This window comes from Amblyraja radiata, chromosome 17 (genome assembly GCF_010909765.2).
Source record: "Amblyraja radiata isolate CabotCenter1 chromosome 17, sAmbRad1.1.pri, whole genome shotgun sequence".
NCBI lineage: Eukaryota > Metazoa > Chordata > Chondrichthyes > Rajiformes > Rajidae > Amblyraja > Amblyraja radiata.
Window position 1 is genome coordinate 29,093,058 of NC_045972.1, and position 19,770 is coordinate 29,112,827.

The window sequence follows — 19,770 nt, forward strand, 5'->3', positions numbered from 1 at the left end:
TTTACGAAGGTGATATAGCCTCACATATGACCAAGAGTTTTGAAGAAGCAACAGAAGGTTGAAGATGGCAAGGACAGAGAAATGTTTTTTTTATGGAAGGTTCTGCATGCCAAGTTACCCTGGAAAGCTAGATGGCGTGAGAGCTAGCTTAATGGGCAGAAATTCTGATTTCTGGAAGGAATAGTTTAAAAAAAAATCAGATTGAAGGCTGTGACTCTTGCTGTGTTCATGGATCGGGGCTGGGTCCATTGCTGTTTGTGTTTTATGTCAACAATTTGGATGAGGAGAAACAAGGCATGAGAACAATGTCTGCAGATGCCATTAATGGGGGTGGTATGGTAGACAGGGTCGGCAAAGACTCGTGTAAGATCCTGACCACGGGTGCTGTCTTATGGAATTTGTACGTTCTACTTGTGACCACTTGAATTTTCTCTGAGATCTATAGTTTTGGAATTGTTCACTTTTGGAGTAAATGAACTAAATGTTCGGCCGGATGTGGTCTCAACTAGGCAGTAGCTTTCTGTAAGATGACAAGTGCATTCTGGTAGTGAAATTCTATAGCAAAAACAAATTGGAAGAGCACCATCTGATATTTCGCTTGGGCAGCTTGCAGCCCAGTCGTATGAATATTTATTTATCTCACTTCTGGTAGCCCCGGCATTTCCTCTCTCTCTATCCCTCCCCCACCCAAGTCGCAACAGCTTCTCAATTTCACCCTACAAACAGCTTACAATGGCCTGTTTCCTTTATCATCGTTACTTGTTTTGCAGATCTTTCATTCATTGCTCTTTATCTCTCCACATCACCGTCTATATCTCTCGTTTCCCTTATCCCTACCCAGTCTGCAGAAGGGTCTCGACCCGAAACGTCACCTATTCTTTCTCTCCAAAGATGCTGCCCGTCCCGCTGAGTTACTCCAGCTTTTTCTGTTTAAGAAACAACTGCTGATGCTGGAAAAATCGAAGGTAGTCCAAAATGCTGGAGAAACTCAGCGGGTGAGCCAGCATCGATGGAGAGAAGGAACAGGTAACGTTTCGGGTCGAGACCCTTATTCCTTCGCTGCATAGAAGCTGCGTCACCCGCTGAGTTTCTCCAGCATTTTTGTCTAACATTAACTTACCACTTGCTTGTCGAACCTCACTGTTTGGTGCAAATGAATAATGAATAGACTTCGGTGACTTGCAGGTACCTTTGAATATCAACATTTCCGCATATCTTACCCTTAAGCATATAATGGGCACCTGTGCACTGTCTCTCCACGGGTGTGCATAATTTAAATTTCCCCTCATGGTACTCCATCTGACACGGCATTTCCTCATTGTATTTCATCTGTCGTGACATCTTACTCACCACGTATTTTTAAGGCAACGCTAAAACTGGTCACCTTGCCGAATCCACCTGTTCATACTTCAATAAAGGAGCATTTCATTCTCATTGGTCACGATCTGCCACATTGAGAAGTGTCTGTTTATTCCGATTCTTTGCTTTCGAATCATTAACCAAGTCACAATTCACACGTCTCTGCTGATCCCTATTCTATGTGCTCTTTTCACAGAGCTCCGATTTTGAAAAGCTTTCGGAAGATTGAAAGTCTGCGGAAACCCCCAAATAAGCAGCAGCCACTTGCAGACGCATCACGATGTGCACAACAAGAATTACAAGGCAGCACATCTTTGCGATGACACTTGATCTAACCTTCCCTTTTTGCGGCGATCCTATCCCTCTCTTGCTCTCGCTGTCCAAGTCCAAGTTCAAGTTCGCGTTCATTGTCACTTAATCAACTAAGGTCCAGTGAAATTTGAGTTACCACACAGCCATACTAAGTGAAAAGAGCACAGCACATACATAAATTAAATTTAACATGAACATGCACGACAGTGGAATCAACATTCCTCACTGTGATGGAAGGCAATAAAGTTCAGTCATCTTCCTCCTTTGTTCACCCGTGGTGGTCGGGGCCTTGAACACTCTGCAGTTCGCCGCTGCCGACAGTCCGATGTCCAGGCCCTCTCGTCGGGATGATCAAAACACCGGCGTCGGGTCGGATTGGAACAGCCGCGGCATGCAGTTCCAGAGTCGGCCTCTTCTTACCGGAGACCGCGGGCTACCCGGTGTTCAAGTCCACAGACCCCGCAATCGGAGCTCTTCTTCTGGCGATCCTCGGTAAAGGATCCCCGGCTCGGCGCCGCGCTCGCGGCTAAAGCTCCGAGCCGGTATCCAGGAAAGGCGCACCACTCCAGGATGTTAGGCCGCAAAAAAAAGGGGGGGGGGGGGGGTGGGAGGGACGGGGGAGATTCGGCACGGAGCAAATCGCATCTCGGTCGAAGTAAGTGATTGAAACAATGTTTCCCATAATACCCCCCCCCCCCCAGCAGGTGGTCAGGATGCTTTCGATGGTACAGCGATAGAAGTTGGACAGGATCTGGGGGGACAGGTGAGCTTTCTTGTGCCTCCTCAGAAAGTAACGGCGCTGCTGCGCCTTTTTGATCAATTTGGTGGTATTGAGGGACCATGCAGATCCTCTGAGGTGTGTACCCCGAGGAATTTGTAGTTGGAGACGCGCTCCACCTCAGTCCCGTTTATGTGGATGGGGGTATGCCTGCCACCTCTGGTCTTCCTGAAGTCAACAATGATTTCCTTCATCTTCTTGGAGTTGAGGACGAGGTTATTGTTGGCACACCAGGCTGCCAGGTTCTGGACCTCCTCCCTATAGGCTGATTCGTTGTTGTCGCTGATCAGTCCTACCACCGTGGTGTCATCGGCAAATTTTATGATGGAGTTGGAGCCATACTTAGGGACGCAGTCATATGTGATGAGGGAGTAGAGGAGAGGGCTGAGCACACAGCCCTGTGGCACGCCAGTGTTCTGTGTTAGAGTGGAGGAGGTGAGGTTGTTGGTCCTAACAGACTGTGGTCTGTTGGTGAGGAAATCCAGTGTCCAATTGCAGAGGGAGGTGGTGATGCCAAGTCCGCTGAGTTTGGTGATCAAGCTGGCAGGGATGACAGTGTTAAAGGCGGAGCTGAAGTCAATGAACAACAACGTGATGTAGGAGTAGTTGTTGTACAGGTGGGTCAGGGCAGAGTGTAGGGCCGCAGATATGGCGTCCTCTGTAGACCTGTAGGCAAACTGATGGGGGTCCAGTGTGGGAGGGAGGCTGGCTTTGAGGTGAGCCAAGATCAGCCGCTCAAAGCACTTTGCGATGACAGGGGTGAGTGCCACTGGGCGGAAGTCGTTGAGACTCCCTGAAGCTGACTGTTCGGGCACTGGCACAATGGTTGAGGTCTTGAGGCAGGGAAATGCGTTTAGAGTGCTTAGGCATCACAGGCGAAGACGGCCAAAACATCTCGTTTCTGTGCTGAATATTTCTTTATTATTCTATGAACAGGATGCAGATGTTGACCTTGCTGTACTAACATTAAGGATAGTTAAAATGAGAAACTGGAGAGCGCATCCTTTTTTGTGAAACTTCCTGTGCCGACTTGCGTGCGACTTCCTTGTGGAAGGTACTTCAGTAAATGGGCACGTAGTCTGCTGTTCAATCTTGGGTTTGTTTGGCGGACGATAGGCCTGGTCATGCTCACTGCCTGCCCAGAACAAATTGAGGCACAGTTAAAGTGCAAGAAGGTAATTGACTTTTATTAATGCAGGAGCCCTCTGGCTGAGATGGAGGAAGAGCGTCGAGAGCATGTGGCGAAGATGAAGAAAATGGAGACTGAGATGGAACAAGTGTTTGAGATGAAGGTCAAGGAGAAGAAACAGAAATTGAAGGACTCTGAGAATGAAGTAAGCTTTTCTACCCACCATTCCCACCCCACGTCTCCATTGACCCTTCCGTACGCTTTCTGCACCTTCCTCTCTCTGTAGCCTTTGACTGCAACTAATGGCATTCTGGTGTCTTGTAACCCATCCATCTTGGTGTCCTCTGCTTGATCCAGAATATGTAATTCTGTCCCTACCTGGACACATCTGTACTGAAAGAGAGTGGTTGGTTTGAATTGGACATTACCCAGGGAGCATGACTGTGATGTACTCAGCCATTTCAGAGTGTTATAGAAACTAAAGGCGCTCTTCTTCCTTTCCTGTTGCCACTCCCTCCCTCTTCACTCCTACTCCACTACCTTCCCCTTCTCCCTTCCCTGGCTTCCCCTCCTTCCGCTCTCACTTTCCCTTTACTGCCACCTCCTTCCTTGCTACCCCCACCCTCCCTCTCCTCCTCCCTTCTCTGTCTCCATGCCCCTGTAGCTGCAGCGCCGACATGAACAGATGAAGAAAAACCTGGAGGCTCAATACAAGGAGCTGGAGGAGAAGAGGAAGCAGTTTGAGGAAGAGAAAGTAGCATGGGAGGCAAAGCAACGCTTGTTGGAACAGCAGAAACTGGATGCTTCAAAGTTAGTAGTAAATGTACTTGAGGGAGTGCATGAGGAGATATGTGTGGGGGAAACGTTGAGTGTGAATGGGCATTGTATAGCAATGGGGAGACCTGCTCTTGGGTGTGGGCTGAGAAAATGAGGGAAGAGTGTGACAAAGGTGGCTGTGAGAGGTGAAGTGTAAATAAGGGAGCGTGTGCAGCTAGCTGCAGGTATGAGGGAGATGGTACATGGGTACATGAAAGGAGAGTGGAGACAGTGAGCATGAGATGAGGGATGAAAACTTGCATGCTACTGCATGTCACTGCCCTCCATGGACGGTTCCTCTTGTTCTGCATATTGTGTGTGCTGTGTTTGAGTGAATTAACTTTTCTTTTTCCATCCTTCCCAGAACAATGGAAAAGAACAAGAAGAAAGGGAAGATCTTCTGAAGAGGTTTATTATTAGTGGAAATGTTTTAAGGCTCATTCCTTTGGCCATACTGCAACGGAGAGACATCGCTTAAATCTGAGCAGACAATTACTTAGCTCCCTGCAAGCCCAGGACTAGTGAAAAAAACAGTAAATTCTTCATATGTCCCTGGCACTGAGCTCCTTTACAGTGGGCCTCTTGTCTTGTCTTAATATCCCATGAATCACAAGCTGTGTGGTAATGATGACATTTGGTACCTGCTGCTCATGCTGCATGCTCCTCACACTGCCCCCCATGTGAGAGTAAAACTCAGCTCCACATTCTGTCTGCTTGGTGTGTGATTGCCACCTAGTGGCAGATTCTTCATATGCCACACACTCATCTAACACAAGGATCACAGTGTGGCCCCATCCAGTTTGGCCATTGTATCCTCCTCTGGTATTAATTTCTTGAGCAAGTTGTGCAATTCCAGTGCTGGTAATTGTGGTTTGCAAAAGGTCAGCAGTCTCGTTGGTTCACACTGGGCCATAGAAACAGATCACTGAAGTGCTGATTGTAATCATTCAACGCAAAACAAAATGAACAATTTTTGTTTCATAATTGAAGTGAGGTTATGTTTAATGAGTGGTTTGAATATAGTGAATCACGTGCGATAACAATCATTACAAATGGGCAGGACAGAAACATATTGATTCTCTATTTGTATTGGTATTTCACCAGCTCAAATGCCCCATGGATTCAGGATTGGTTGGTCATGAATGGGCCACCTGGTTGCCAGTCATGTGCAATGATTCCCTGTATTTGGAGTGACTGGTTTTCTGAATGGGGGCAGGAGCTTCTGTGTGGGGAGACACCTTGTCCTCCAGTCAAGCAAACCGATGCAGTTGCAGGTTGCCCTTCATTTCAGTTGATACAATGACGCAGCGGTAGAATTACTGTCTTAGAGTCAGAGATCTGGGTTTGATCCTGACTACGGGTGCTGCCTGTACACAGTTTGTACGTTCTTCCTGGGACTGTGGTTTTCGCAGTTAATTGGCTTCTGTAAATTGCCCCTAGTATGTTGAATGCGAAACTGGGATATCATAGAACTTGTGTGAATGGGTCAGCATGGATTTGGTGGGACGAAGGACCTGTTTCTACACACTATCTCTAAACTTAACAGCTGCAGGGTCCATGGTGACACTTCACATAATTTCACATCCAGCCCAGGAGGGGAGTCAGAAGAAAATTCTATGTTTTAACAAGTCTGGCGGCTACATTTCTTGAATCGACTGACTGGTGGAACGTGTCGTGTAAGTGGTGTAGAAAAGTGCTGGAGGATCTCGACAGGTCAGCAGCATTTGTGGAGGAAATGGACAACCAACGTTTTAGGTTGGGTCCCTGCATTAGAGTCTGAAGAGCCAAAACATTGTCCATTCCCTTCCTGAATGCTGCCTGACCTGCAAAGTCCTTCCAGCATTTTGTGTTTTGTTCAAGATTCCAACATCTGCAGTTTCTTGAGTCTCAAATATGGTATAGGTTTGCTGTGCTACTCTGTTACATGTAAATCCCGGGCAACCCCGTTTGTTCATTTGCTTCCTGTGGCAGGTCAATTGAGAAGCTGCATTGTTCCCTTCTTCCCACAGGTGCTTGTGTCTCCTGCTTATTTTCATTGCTAGTTTTGCATGGGGAAACAATCAAAGTGCTTTTAGATCACTGCAGATACATTTGTAAAATTGGTGTTGTAAGACATTACTCTGCATCAGCTCCAGGGTGGATCCCAAACCATGAATGACACAACAGCCAGAAGGTTGGTATTGTATTTCTCCCCAGCTGATCCATCTTCTTTGCATATGAAAGCTCAGAAGTTTCAGCCTTGTGTCCAAACCTCTCACTGCTTTGTGGCCACTTCTTCCTTCTGTACTGATGACTCTGTACTAGGTCGTGCACCCACATTCTCCATCGTCTTCCTCCTATTTTTTTTGGTCTAATCTTACCCCTTCTCTCTTTCTCTCTCAATACTGGGTGTCTCCCTGTCACTGTCAAGGCATTTGAGTGCTGGGATGGGATTTTTAACCCTTCTGCTTTTTTTTTACATGTGCTCTGCATTGGGGCTTCTTGGCCTTTCTATGTTGGGAGGGGTCCCTTCCTCTCAGGCTCCCCCATCCTATATTCTCTACTTGCTGTCCTGGCACCCAGTGTCCTCACCAAATCCCTCTCGTGGAAATGGCTTTCTTGATCTGCACTGTGGTGTCTCAATGTTAGCTCTGAGTGGTGAGCTCTCCCTTATTGGCTCGCCCTACCCTATGTTGTATCAGTTGCCCTGTGCATTTTCTGCCAATAATTTGGTTCGCTGTGATAAACTTCCATCAGCCATGGTGTAAGCGGAGGATGAGCAACGACACTTCAGGGAGAGGAATTTGGAGCTGTCTCATTGAATTGAAATGTTATCCTTGGTGTTTTTTTTTAAAAAGAAATAAGCTTTACTTGATGTTTTATAATCTTCACTGCCACTTAGTATACATATTGAAATAAATAGATAATCTCTCCAGTTCAAGCATTCCACTCGCAGATATCTCTGTTTTTGCTTTATACAAGTTCAGTCTGACCCCCACAGGTTGTACCCATGGTGTAGATGTGGTGAAGTGAATGGTTAAGATTATAACAAATCCGGTACAAGGAGTTTTGTTGCTGGTGATCAGTGCGAACAGTTCACATATCAGGCTACTAAACTAGAGCATGAAGAAATTAAAAGGGATATCCTGCACAGAACTCCCCAAAAATCTCTGTGCATATCCGAGCAAACTCCTTTTATTTATTGGTTTTGATTAGTGCTGATAAACTCTGAATGCCAATATCTATTTGTACTATTGAGCAGAATTTAGTTAACTGTCATGGATTTCCTATCCATGGATTGCTGAGCGGGTTGGGTCTATTCCACAAGGTTAGCTGACCAACCTATGTCAAACATATTAAAAAGTAAAATAATGCATTTACTGGAAATTGGCTCCCCACAATGCATAATCGCGTTCCGATGACTGGGTGCACCAGGCTCCCTATTCCTGTGGTCTGACAACAGACTGATGCGATGGAAGCATTAAAATAGGGTGATGTCACCTCCATCCCCTTCTGTTGCACACAGCAGGGTGATGCATGGGGATTTGCTCTACATTCCAAAATCACTAAAAGCTACAACGGTATGGTGCATGCTGATCAGGGGCAAAACGCACCAGGTGTACAGATACATAGAAGACATGTTAATCTGAATACTCCCATACTGACTGCATCCTTGACATTACCTGTGGGAACTCCTCTCACTTTCTTCAAGTTTCTTCATGGGCACTGGCATGCCTGCCTTTTTGTCGATCACATCAGTCTTTGTTCCAAACGTACGTTGACACCATCCCCAAACTCTTTACTACATTGAAGACTACATTGATCAGGGTTGCTTCTTGCACCCGTGCAGAAATCATGATTTCATTAACTTTGCCACTAATTTCCACCTTGCCCTTAAATTCACTTGGGCTATCCCTGACACCTCTCTCCCCTATCATGATCTCTCTGTCTCTATCACTGGGGAAGACTATTGAGTTAGTTATCTGGTATTAACCTAATTATCTGGTCAATGCTTCCCCCCGTGGTGTCTGGGAGCTCAATATGCAGGTGTATTCAATATTCAGGACGGATAGACAGAAAGGAAGAGGAGGGGAGGGGGGGGGGGGGGGGGGGGGGTGGCATTGCTGGTTAAAGAGGAGATTAATGCAATAGTAAGGAGAACCACCTTGGATGCTGTAGAATCTGTATCGGCAGAACTGCAAAATAACCAAGGGCAGAAAACACTTGTTGGAGTTGTGTACAGACCACCAAACAGCAGTAGTGAGGTTGGGGATAGTATCAAACAGGAAATTAGAGATGTGTGTGGCAAAGGGACAGTAGTTATCTTGGGTGACTTTAATCTACATATAGATTGGGCTAACCATATTGGTAACACTACTGAAGAGTATTTCCTGGAGTGAATATGGGATTGTTTTCTAAGCCAATATATATATATATATATATATATATATAGGAACCAACTAGAGGGCACGCCATCATAGACTGGGTATTGTGTAATGAGGAAGGATTAGTTAGCAATATTGCTATGGAAAGCCCCTTGGGCAACAGTGACAATAATATGGTGGAATTCTGCATTTAGATGGAGTGTCACAGTTCCATCAGAAACAGAGCCAGAGGAAGCAGCAAACCAGAGGACTGGGAGAAATTTAGAATTCAACAGAGGAAGAGAAAGGGGTTAATTAAGAGGGGAAAGATAAAGCATGAAATTAAGCTTGCGGGGAACAGCTTTAGATATGTGAATTGGAAAAGATTAGTGAAGACAAATGTAGGTCCCTTACATTCAGATACAGGTGAATTTATAATGGGAAACAAGGAAATGGCAGACCAGTTAAACAAATACTTTGGTTAGGACGACACAAACAATCTCCCAGAAATACTACGGGACCGAGGATCTAAATAGGTGTTAAATAGGGAAGGTGTAAAGTGCGGAAGAGATTTACTGAAATGATTCCAAGGATGGTGGATTTTAGTTCTGCCGATAGACTGCAGAAGTTAACGGGGTGTTTTCTTAGTGGGTTGCGGGGAGATTTGAGCCGGGATTAACTAATTGACTCGTATAACTAAAGGTTAATGATTACTGTGCGGTCAACTATCGAACACTATATGACCAGTAGGTGGCGATGATATGCCACGTATTATGTGTGCTCGCCGCCATGTTAAATACATTTACTCTGAAGTCCATGTTGTTTCACAGCATGAAAAAGAAACAGCATTATTATTCCTTTCACATCCCGTCACAAGATCTTCTTTAAAAAAACAGAAATGACATCGAATAAAGTTGATAAGTTTTATGATAAGATTTCTCGCCCAAGCTCTCATAAGGATCAGGTGGTCTTGTGAAGCGAGAACTTCTAATTTTCGATGCCTTTCAGCGTGAATTGACAGGAATCTATGATATTCAGCTGGTGTGATGCCATCAAGCTAACAAAAATCCATCAAGCAATCAGCAACTTCCTACACAAGCTAACAAAACTGCCCATCACAATTAAAACATTCTCAACACATTTTTGGTCAAGAAAAAACATTGGACATAGAACAGCACAGCACACGAAATGCCCCTCTCGGCCCACTATGTTTGTGCCTAATATTATGTCAATTTAAACTGACCAGCTGCCTAGACATAATCAATATCGCTCTATTGCCTATCCAGAAGCATCTTAAATGCCATGATGGCATCTTCCTCCACAACCACCCCTGGCAGGTGCATTCCAGGCCCCCGCCACTCTGTGTAAAAACGTGCCCTGCACCTCTCCAGTAAAATGTCCCCTAGAAATAATTATTTTTTAAGCAGCTGAGTGCTAACGGAAATGTAAAAGTAAACTTGAGGTTAAAGTACAAATCGATGCACGGAACCGTACTTCCACAAGTAACTGCCAATATTTCACCAATTGTTTGTCAGAAAGGTTGGTACTCCTGACAAGGAGGGCGGAATATCCAATTTTTCTGTGAATTGTTTGATTTCTTGATTTCCTCGTCTGAACTCCCCGTGCAGTTGTAGAGCGGCTGCTCCACAATGCCAGAGACCCAGTTCAATCATTCTATTTGTTTATTATATTATTCATTCAGTACTGTGTTTACAAACCTTTTATGCTGCCGCACGTAAGAATTTCATTGTTCTGTTTCAGTACATATGGACTACCTATGTACTGATAAAACATGGCCACACATCGCCAGAGGCCAGGGTTCAATCCTGACCTGGTATGCCCTGTGCGGAGATTGCGCGCTTTCTCCATGTGCTCCAGTTTTTTCCCCTCCCACATCCCAAATACGTGCCGATTTGTATATTAGTTGGCCTCTGTAGAGTTCCCCTTGCGTAGGTATTTATAAAGTGGTTGGCCGAAGGTCGGCGTGGTCTTGTTGGGCCAAATGGTTCAAGGGTGAATGATTCAATGGTGATTTTACTGACACATGAGCGAAGTGCCAACAGAGAGAAATTAAAAAGAGTCCACTGGAGCATTGCAATACCCCGGATCCCCAATTAGCAATTGTACAGAAATATACTGAGGCCGTTTGCAAGAGGCGCCATGTTTTGGCGCCATGTTCAAAGTACTCGCTCCAGTTCTTTCGAGCCATGCAGTTTCAAGCAAGTTCAATGGTTTTTCCCATCTCCAGCCATTTCGTTCATTGGAAATTCCGTAAACAAGAAGGTAAGATTTAAGAAGTTATGTATGTCTAACGTTGATGTTAATTTAATCTTCAGGGTGACACCAGGAAAACAGCGGGTAGTCCATGGAACCTGCCTCCACCCGCTGAGTTTCTCCAGCATTTTTGTCTAACTACCATTTTTGATTTGTTTTGTTTTGGTTCTGCCCATCACCTTCATTCTATGTCCCATAGTTATCATTTTCTAGAAACTGATTTCCTCACTCCACTTTCACTCTAATGTGCTCGTGATTTAACATCCCACGATCAAATCCCCAAGGTATCTTTTCAGTTCTATGGGAAACTTCTTTCAGCTTCTACAATCTATCCACAGAACTAAAGTCCCTCATCCCTGGAATCATTACCATAAATAGCTACTGCTCCTCACATGTCACCGCAGAGGCGATGTAGTTCAAAATTACAGCATCAAAACAGGTCTCTCGAGGTCGGCTGCGGGTGACACCCCCTAGAGTCGAAGGTGGGCGGGCGAGGGGAGAGGGACACAAGCAAAGATACTAGAGGAGGTGACACCGAATAGAAACTAAGCAGGCCTGTGGAACATGCATACACGGGTAGGAGATTTTTTTTTAATTGGAGTCATCGGATGGAGCGAAGAATCAGCTTCCGCCTCTATCATTGGATCCTCAATGTACTGACCCACAGAGAGAAATGAGTGACAGCATCTCCTCCACAATAACAATCAACACTGGTGGCTCGAAAAATTGCATTCTCAGTCCCCTACTATACTTCCTTTACACACGATTGTATAGCTAAATTCGGCTCAAATTACGTCTTCACGTTTGCAGACGATACCATTGACAGAAGGTACTATCAGCAGAAGGCACAGAAGTTTCAAAGCGGAAACCACCTGACTCAGGAGAAATGTGAGACTCAGGCATCTGAACGCTCCTTCCATAAGCTACATTCGATTCACCACTACGTGGTGCACAACAACACGACTACCGCCACACACCCCATTGTGGACATTGGTCTTTGTCTAAGGAGTTTATGCGCTGCAATGGTTAGAAATGAGAACACTATGTCTATTTCCCCTTTGGTGTATCTATTGTACTTGAGATACTGATTGTATCTATGTATGATATAACTGATAGGCTTGGATAGCATGCAAGACCATGTTTTTCATTGTACCTGTGACAATAATAAACCCAAACCTAAATGTAAAATGACCGGACAAGAAGATTTATGCATTCTCTTTAGCAGAGTTAAATTGAATGAGTTTCAGATGGAAGGAGATGATGTGCGCCAGGGAGTTGTCAGTGACTTAGGATGCCGTCTGTGTTCCAGTGAGTAACTGAAATCTGAGAGACGTCCAGTACAAACAACATTTCGGGGAGAAACATAGAAACATAGAAAATAGGTGCAGGAGTAGGCCATTCGGCCCTTCGAGCTTGCACCGCCATTCAATATGATCATGGCTGATCTTCCAACTCAGTATCCTGTACCCGCCTTCTCTCCAAACCCCCTAATCCCTTTAGCCACAAGGGCCACATCTAACTCCCTCTTATATATAGCCAATGAACTGGCCTCAACTACCTTCTGTGGCTGATAATTCCAGAGATTCACCACTCTCTGTGTGAACAATGTTTTCCTCATCTCGGAAACATGGCATTTAATGTTTTACATCAGTGTTTCACGACAAAATTATTCTCTTAGTCAAGTTTCATCTGCCCAACAAATCTTTATTTCGAACTATATTCCTTCACAGATGGACCGAATATTCTCATATTTCTGCTCCAGCTAATATTTCTTATTTCAACATCTGCCAGCAACACGCTTGCTAAAATATTTACCGGTAAAAATGTTAGTGCACTCCTTTCTTGTGCAAGTCCCAACAGCAGTCAGATTCGGCATATTTGCACAGTGGCGTACTCTTAACAGGTAAGACAAATCAATATCGGAACTCTTATTCTCATGATAATTCAGCTACACATGACTTTCCCGCCTTCTTAGTTACAGAAATATTCTGCTAAACGTTTTATTCATGATTTTCAACGGCTCTGCGTCATGTTTACAAGAAGACTCCAGAAATATCATGGTTTAGGCAAAGCTTCAACATTGCTTGTTAATTTATCATTGTATTCCATCTTGTCCGTTGCCTTTCATGTGTGGAATCTAAACAAATAATTGGTATTTAAAATAGTTAGTGTATACCGTCATGTCCCGAAATGTTTTATAATTCCACAACATTAATTAAGTTGATGACCTTTAAACTAGATTATATTAATTAATTAATGATTTGTCAAATAACATTTAGCTGCAAGCTTTCAGACCAGACTTGCAGTACTGAACAAATACGCGCAAAAGCGCAGGCGCAGCACGCTCACACCCAGAGAGAAAAACGGGCATAAACCTTCTTACAAACCCATGCTCATGAAAAACCCAAACCACCTAAACAGACGTGCGCTCACAGATACGCACACACACGCACACGCACACGCACACGCACACGCACACGCAAACGCACACACACACACACACACACACGCACACACACACAAACACACGCGCAATACACACACGCTCGCACACACACAAACACATACACACAAACACATACACAAAAACACGCACGCGCACATACACACATACGTTTACACACGCACGTATACACACGCGCACGCATACACACCCACGCACACACGCACGCACACGCACAAACACACACATACACGCACAGAAACACACACACACGTACACACACTCTAATACACACGCACACACAAGCGAGCATACACACACAGAGCCACACACACACGCGCGTGTGCAATGAGCAAGAAATAATGATCCGCTTTAATTTGAAGTTGTCAGAATTGCCACATTGACATTTTTATTAACAGATGGCAGTTCGTGTGGTTCAGGTTAATGTAGTCTCCAGCTCATCCAATTATTTATTTGTCCTGCTACATCATTTGAAATTCATCGTTCATTGTTCATTGTTTCAAGTTGATATCTAGAGGTTATTCACACCCCTTTCGTTCTTATCTTTTGCGCCATTTACGATGGTGTACTGGCGTATGTTCAATCTCCTCCTTAATGATCTATAAAATCAACGGATTTTGTAGTTAGCTCACAACCGTGTACAGTCGCCCAAATGGTTCGCAAAACACTAGGAAGAAGGAATATTCCATTCGCCGTTCAGGAGAAAACCGCATTTGGCTCCGTGTTTGTTTCACATATTTCAATCGCTCAAATGGATACTAAAATCGCTACGAAAGATTATATTGATGAATGTTGGTAGAATGTTGAATCAAAGGCGTAAAAATGTGATCAGGGTAATGTTGCAACAATTGGGCGTTAGCTTGTTTACATTAGATTTGGAATAACTGTGACAAGCATTGGGCGAACAGAATCGCAGAATCAGGTCTTGTTCGTAAGCACCTGATGACTTTCTAAAGAATTGTATAGATTTTTGAAGCAGTCCATCTTTTCGAATGGGCATGCATTTCCTTCATATGGTATTTAATTAGTTTTAAAAGGATTATTGCAGTTGGAAAGGGTGCAGAGATATTCAAGAAGATGTTGCCAGGACATTTGCCAATGGGTTCCAGGCCCCCACTACTCTCTGCGTAAAAACCTTGCCCGCACATCCCCATTAAACGCCCACCCCCCAGAAATAATGTAGCTTGTTAAGCAGTTGAGTGCTAACTGAAGTTTAGAAGAAGACATGCAAATGTAGTAGAAATCGAAACTCGGGCCCATATTTGAACTCGTAACTAAGAACATTTCCCATCTACATGCGATACTAAAATACGGCATGACCAAAGTCCAATGTAGCTGCATAATGACGTATTGACTTGTATTAAGCGCCGCTAATACTGAAGGTAAGCATACTATCCGCCTTCTTTACCACCCTATCTACCTGTGTTGCTGCGTTCAGTGAGCAATGAAGCTGGACTCTAAGATACCTCTGCACATCAATGTTAAGTGTCTTGCCATAAACTGTATACTTTCCCCTTACATTCAACCCCCGAAGTACATTTTATTTTTGCACTGGTTAATCCCCATCTGTCATTTCTTCGCCCATTTTTGCAACTGGTCCATATCCCGCTATATCATCTGACTGCTTTCCTCACTGTCAGCATTTCCTTCAAAGTTGGCGTCGTCAATAAACCTACTCAACAACCCATCTGCATTTATATCCAGGTCATTTATATGTATCCAATGCAATCTTCCAATCCAATGTGCAAGAGTTCAGTAGGAAGAGTACAACAGTTGCAGCGAACTGTCCTCGGAAGCAGTTGTGACTTAAAATCCACGGAGGGAAGGTATTTGAAGAGCGTTCTCAAACCACATTATCACCATAATACGATTGTGAACATATACTGCGAAATATCTACTGCCGTAACCCCTTGGGAGTCGGGGATTTAAAATAAAAGAAACATGACATCTGTAAGATTTGAATTTAACCTGACTTAGTTTAACAATTGTAATCAACAAAACAATATTAAACACTCTATACGTGGTATCCACTAATCGGTTATTGAGTAATTATGACAGACGTAACGTTGGCCTTCGTTTTTCCCAACTTAGTTTAGTTTACATTAGTAATACAGTGCAGAAACAGATACCCGCAAACTAACACTATCCTACACACTCCAGGGACAATTTACAATTATACTAAGGCGATTAGCCTACAAACCTGTACGTCTTTGGAGTGTGGGGGAAACCGGAGCTCCCGGAGTAAATGCACGCACGTCACGAGGAGAATGTACAAACTCCGTACACACACAACCCATAGTCAAGATCGCACCCGGGTCTCTGGCACTGTACAGCAGCAACTCTAAAGCTGTGCCACCGTGCCGCCCGCTGTTTCACTCTATTCTTTAAACGAACCCGAAGGAAATTACACTGAAACTTCCTTACCTTCCTGTTTACGGAATTGGCATTTTCTCCGACTGAGAACTATGACGGTAAGGCAAACGAATACGCTCAATGTGCATCCAAAAACCACGAGGAACAGCTGTGTTTTTTCTTTGGCTACGAAAATAATCATCAGCATTAATCATAATTGGAATAATTATCAATGATGTTGTACGCACCTTATGCAGCAAATTTTATAAGCCTATTTTTTGCAGTGTGATGTGCACTTTCCGCGTCTGCACAACAAAGTCACGGACGCAGACTGTTATTTCGCCATTTAAAATATTACATTTATGAATATTGTTTCACTTTATTCATATTTATTTTGCTGGAACCACTATACAACTCGAGCTCAGCATGTGAACAAGCAATTATCTTTATAATTTATTTGAGTCAAAGGTAATGACGTTTTTGATTTACAAAATATATAAACCAATTTCTGACCATATCTCGCACTAAGTAACAACGGATTTAAGATCTGATCCAAATCCGCAGTGTTTTAACACGGAAGACAGTTCATTGAGGGAAGAAATTGATTTATATGTATTTGCCTCTCTCTTTTTCAGGCCAACTAGTTAATAGAGTGAACTAGTTCAGAAATAGACCCTGCGGCTCATCTTGTCCGGATCCATCACCATGCACCCATTCCCACCAAACCCAGTTTACTCTCTCCATGTTGTCGTTAACTCCCCCCTGTTTCCGGTTACAATACAAACCTATAGACCAGGAGACATGTGCAGAGAAATTAATCGTCCAACGGGCGACATATTTGGGACACGGGAGTTCTAGGAACAAACCCGTGCAATTATAGGGAAAACGCAAATTGCACTAAGTGGGTTAATTTGGTCATGCAGACTGACTCAACCCGGGCTACTATAGCTGGCAGGTAGGCACAAAAATGCTGGAGTAACTCAGCGGGGCAGGCAACATCTCTGGAGAGAAGGAATGGGTGACGCTCCGGGTCTTCAGATTGTAACTGGGAGGCGGAAGCACTACCAGCAACACACTGTGCGGCATTATAGAATTGATGATTTTATAGAAACATATAATCAATTTTATAGAAACATATAAAATTATAAAAGGACTGGACAAGCTAGACGCAGGAAAAATGTTCCCAATGTTGGGCGAGTCCAGAACCAGGGGCCACAGTGTTAGAATAAAGGGGAGGTCATTTAAGACTGAGGTGAGAAAAAACATTTTCACCCAGAGAGTTGTGAATTTATGGAATTCCCTTCCACAGGGGGCAGTGGAGGCCAAATTACTGGATGGATTTAAGAGAGAGTTAGATAATAATAATAATAATAATGGATGGGATTTATATAGCGCCTTTCTAATACTCAAGGCGCTTTACATCGCATTATTCATTCACTCCTCAGTCACACTCGGTGGTGGTAAGCTACTTCTGTAGCCACAGCTGCCCTGGGGCAGACTGACGGAAGCGTGGCTGCCAATCTGCGCCTACGGCCCCTCCGACCACCACCAATCACTCACACACATTCACACACAGGCAAAGGTGGGTGCAGTGTCTTGCCCAAGGACACAACGACAGTATGCACTCCAAGCGGGATTCGAACCGGCTACCATCCGGTTGCCAGCCGAACACTTAGCCCATTGCGCCATCTGTCGTCCCGATATGCAGGGAACAAGAGGGATTGTGCGCGGGCAGATGCGAGGTAATCATGTATGGCACAGGGTTTTTAAGAAGGAACTGCAGATGCTGGAAAATCGAAAAAATGCTGGAGTAACAATAGACAATAGGTGCAGGAGTAGGCCATTCGGCCCTTCGAGCCAGCAACGCCATTCAATGTGGCTAGTGGAGTGAAGGGATATGGGGAGAAGGCAGACACGGGTTTTTGATAGGGGACGATCAGTCATGATCACAATGAATGGCGGTGCTGGCTCGAAGGGCCGAATGGCCTCCTCCTGCACCTATTTTCTATGTTTCTATGGTGACATTTTTACGTAATTCACATTTGTCATTGCTTTTATTGGCATGTATCTTCTTTTTGGAAACAGGCGCAGAACGACTATCTTTGGTGGATATTCTACAAAATTCACATGCTCATAGCAATAGGAATGAAAATAATGTGAAGCTGTTTATTGCGTCCTCTATTGTCAGCACATGAAACATCGCCAGCATCTTACCCGGATTAAAACTGGCATCAACGTAAATAGCCATAGCTGGACTCTGAAGTGTGCGGTGGGTTACCAGACAGGTGTACAAAGCGCCACTGCCGGACGGCTGCGATGTTTGCAAGCTGCTGGACGCTGCATAAGTTCCGTTTGAGTTCAGGATTTTACTAGTGCTGATACCAGTCTCAATGTTGGTGTCGTTTTTATACCAAGTGAAGGTGAGAGAATCCGGGTAAAACTCTCCTGTCTTGCACACGAGGACGAGATTGGACGAGTTTGTTTCCGGCGCTTTGGTGGAAAGGCTGACAGGTTCTGGAGAAGCTGTGGGACGCGAGAAAGAATAAAAATGATTATCTGAATTACCATTTCAGTCCAGTTTAGAATCTAGTCCTTCCAACTAGACTGGACAGGTGAATACTGACGGGCTCCCCGGTTATTTGTAATCAAGAATTTTTTTTAACCAACAAGCTACAATTCGCCTATAATTTGGATGATTTTAATTTTACATTGTTCAAACCAAACCAATTCGACCGGGTTATTAGCCTGATTAAGTCTACACAGAGAATAGCACTTCACCAGCAACTCATTCCGCTTTTCTGTTCGCTGGTAGTTAGCCTTACTCTACGCACTCTAGTTATTCGATGTAACATTAAACAAATCTCAGTAAGTTACCTTGAGGTATACAAGCAATATTCCCATAGATTTCTGGGATACTTTATGTGCCAGATTATCACAAGGCATTTTGCTACCGAACACCGCGCGCTGGCCTTCAGATTCCTCTTGTGCTACATGAATCGTACAATTATATATATACCAAAAATATATATATAAATAAAGGCGTCTTATCGTCTACCGTTCACTAACTGAATGATCTAAGCAACCAACGGCAGACAGACGTTACAAACATAGTGGTAGAAATAGCAACATTTTTCTTATTCAAATGTTGTAAGAAGTACAGAGAGATGAACTGTTGACATTATTTAAAGATAGGTTGACCTGGCCCATTGACATTTTACGGAGTAGCCCTTGCTCAACAGGAACCCCGAAACGGAGTAGAGTCGATGGGCGGAATGAACTAATTCTGCTCGTTTGACTTATGAACCGCACTGCAGTCCTCTCACCGTGCACCTCAAGCCTGGATCCGGTTCCTTTCACAATCTCATTTGTTTGCTGAACTACACTACAGTAGTATATCCCAGAGTCGGCGACACGGACATCAAGGATTTTGAGCAAACTCCTATCGTTTTCAAACGGAATAACCTGTTTTCTGCCATGGGAACTTGGTTGTAATAGTCCTTCATCACCAAGTTTCCACCAATTTACAATCAGACTTGCTTTGTTCGGCACCTCGCTGGTAACGCATTCGAATGTGATATCTGTTCCCACCATCACCGTGCTAGCTTTAGGGATCTGGGATATTGTCGCTGGAGCCACTGTCAAACAGAAACAAATGTTGCGATGAAATATAATGTAGACACAATAAATAGTTTAATCGTATGTAGTTACATGGATGATCAACAGGCCAAACCGACGCTGAAGTATTAGGAAGAATACCTTCATAAAAAATCCACAGCGCGCAAAGGTACAAATAGATTAACATTGTAGAACAGAATCAGGTCTATCCAGAAACTGTGGCGTTGTTTCGTTGGAGATAGCAGTTTCCTAAAGGTCAGGTCTTGTTCGTGATACGACGTGCTCTCGTGTTGCGCGCCCAACTTGCTGCAGTTAAACCACTGAAGGA

The 19,770-nt window shown here is 44.1% G+C and overlaps 2 protein-coding genes across 2 annotated transcripts; one reads left to right on the forward strand and one right to left on the reverse strand.

The window, feature by feature from the left end:
• The first annotated feature begins 3,638 nt into the window (after positions 1-3,638).
• On the forward strand, positions 3,639-5,794 carry LOC116982650 (septin-7-like). The gene is made up of 3 exons (XM_033035961.1): positions 3,639-3,783; positions 4,243-4,388; positions 4,759-5,794. Exons 1-3 carry the CDS (start codon positions 3,664-3,666, stop codon positions 4,796-4,798), a joined length of 306 nt encoding a protein of 101 aa, XP_032891852.1. The 5' UTR covers positions 3,639-3,663; the 3' UTR covers positions 4,799-5,794.
• Positions 5,795-14,339: 8,545 nt separating this feature from the next.
• Positions 14,340-19,770, reverse strand: LOC116982981 (H-2 class II histocompatibility antigen, A-S beta chain-like). Its single transcript, XM_033036513.1, has 5 exons — positions 19,584-19,770; positions 19,151-19,462; positions 18,042-18,350; positions 15,900-16,013; positions 14,340-14,359 (listed from the first exon to the last, which is right to left on the reverse strand). Exons 1-5 carry the CDS (start codon positions 19,627-19,629, stop codon positions 14,340-14,342), a joined length of 801 nt encoding a protein of 266 aa, XP_032892404.1. The 5' UTR covers positions 19,630-19,770.

Coding starts and splice junctions, on each gene's coding strand:
- LOC116982650 (XM_033035961.1), top strand. CDS start 3,664: ATGGAGGAAGAGCGTCGAGAGCATGTGGCGAAGATGAAGAAAATGGAG. Junction 3,784..4,242: donor TGAAGGACTCTGAGAATGAA/GTAAGCTTTTCT, acceptor ATGCCCCTGTAG/CTGCAGCGCCGACATGAACA. Junction 4,389..4,758: donor CAGAAACTGGATGCTTCAAA/GTTAGTAGTAAA, acceptor CATCCTTCCCAG/AACAATGGAAAAGAACAAGA.
- LOC116982981 (XM_033036513.1), bottom strand. CDS start 19,629: ATGTTAATCTATTTGTACCTTTGCGCGCTGTGGATTTTTTATGAAG. Junction 18,351..19,150: donor ATCCAGGCTTGAGGTGCACG/GTGAGAGGACTG, acceptor CGCGTCCCACAG/CTTCTCCAGAACCTGTCAGC. Junction 14,360..15,899: donor CCAATTCCGTAAACAGGAAG/GTAAGGAAGTTT, acceptor TGCTTGTCACAG/TTATTCCAAATCTAATGTAA.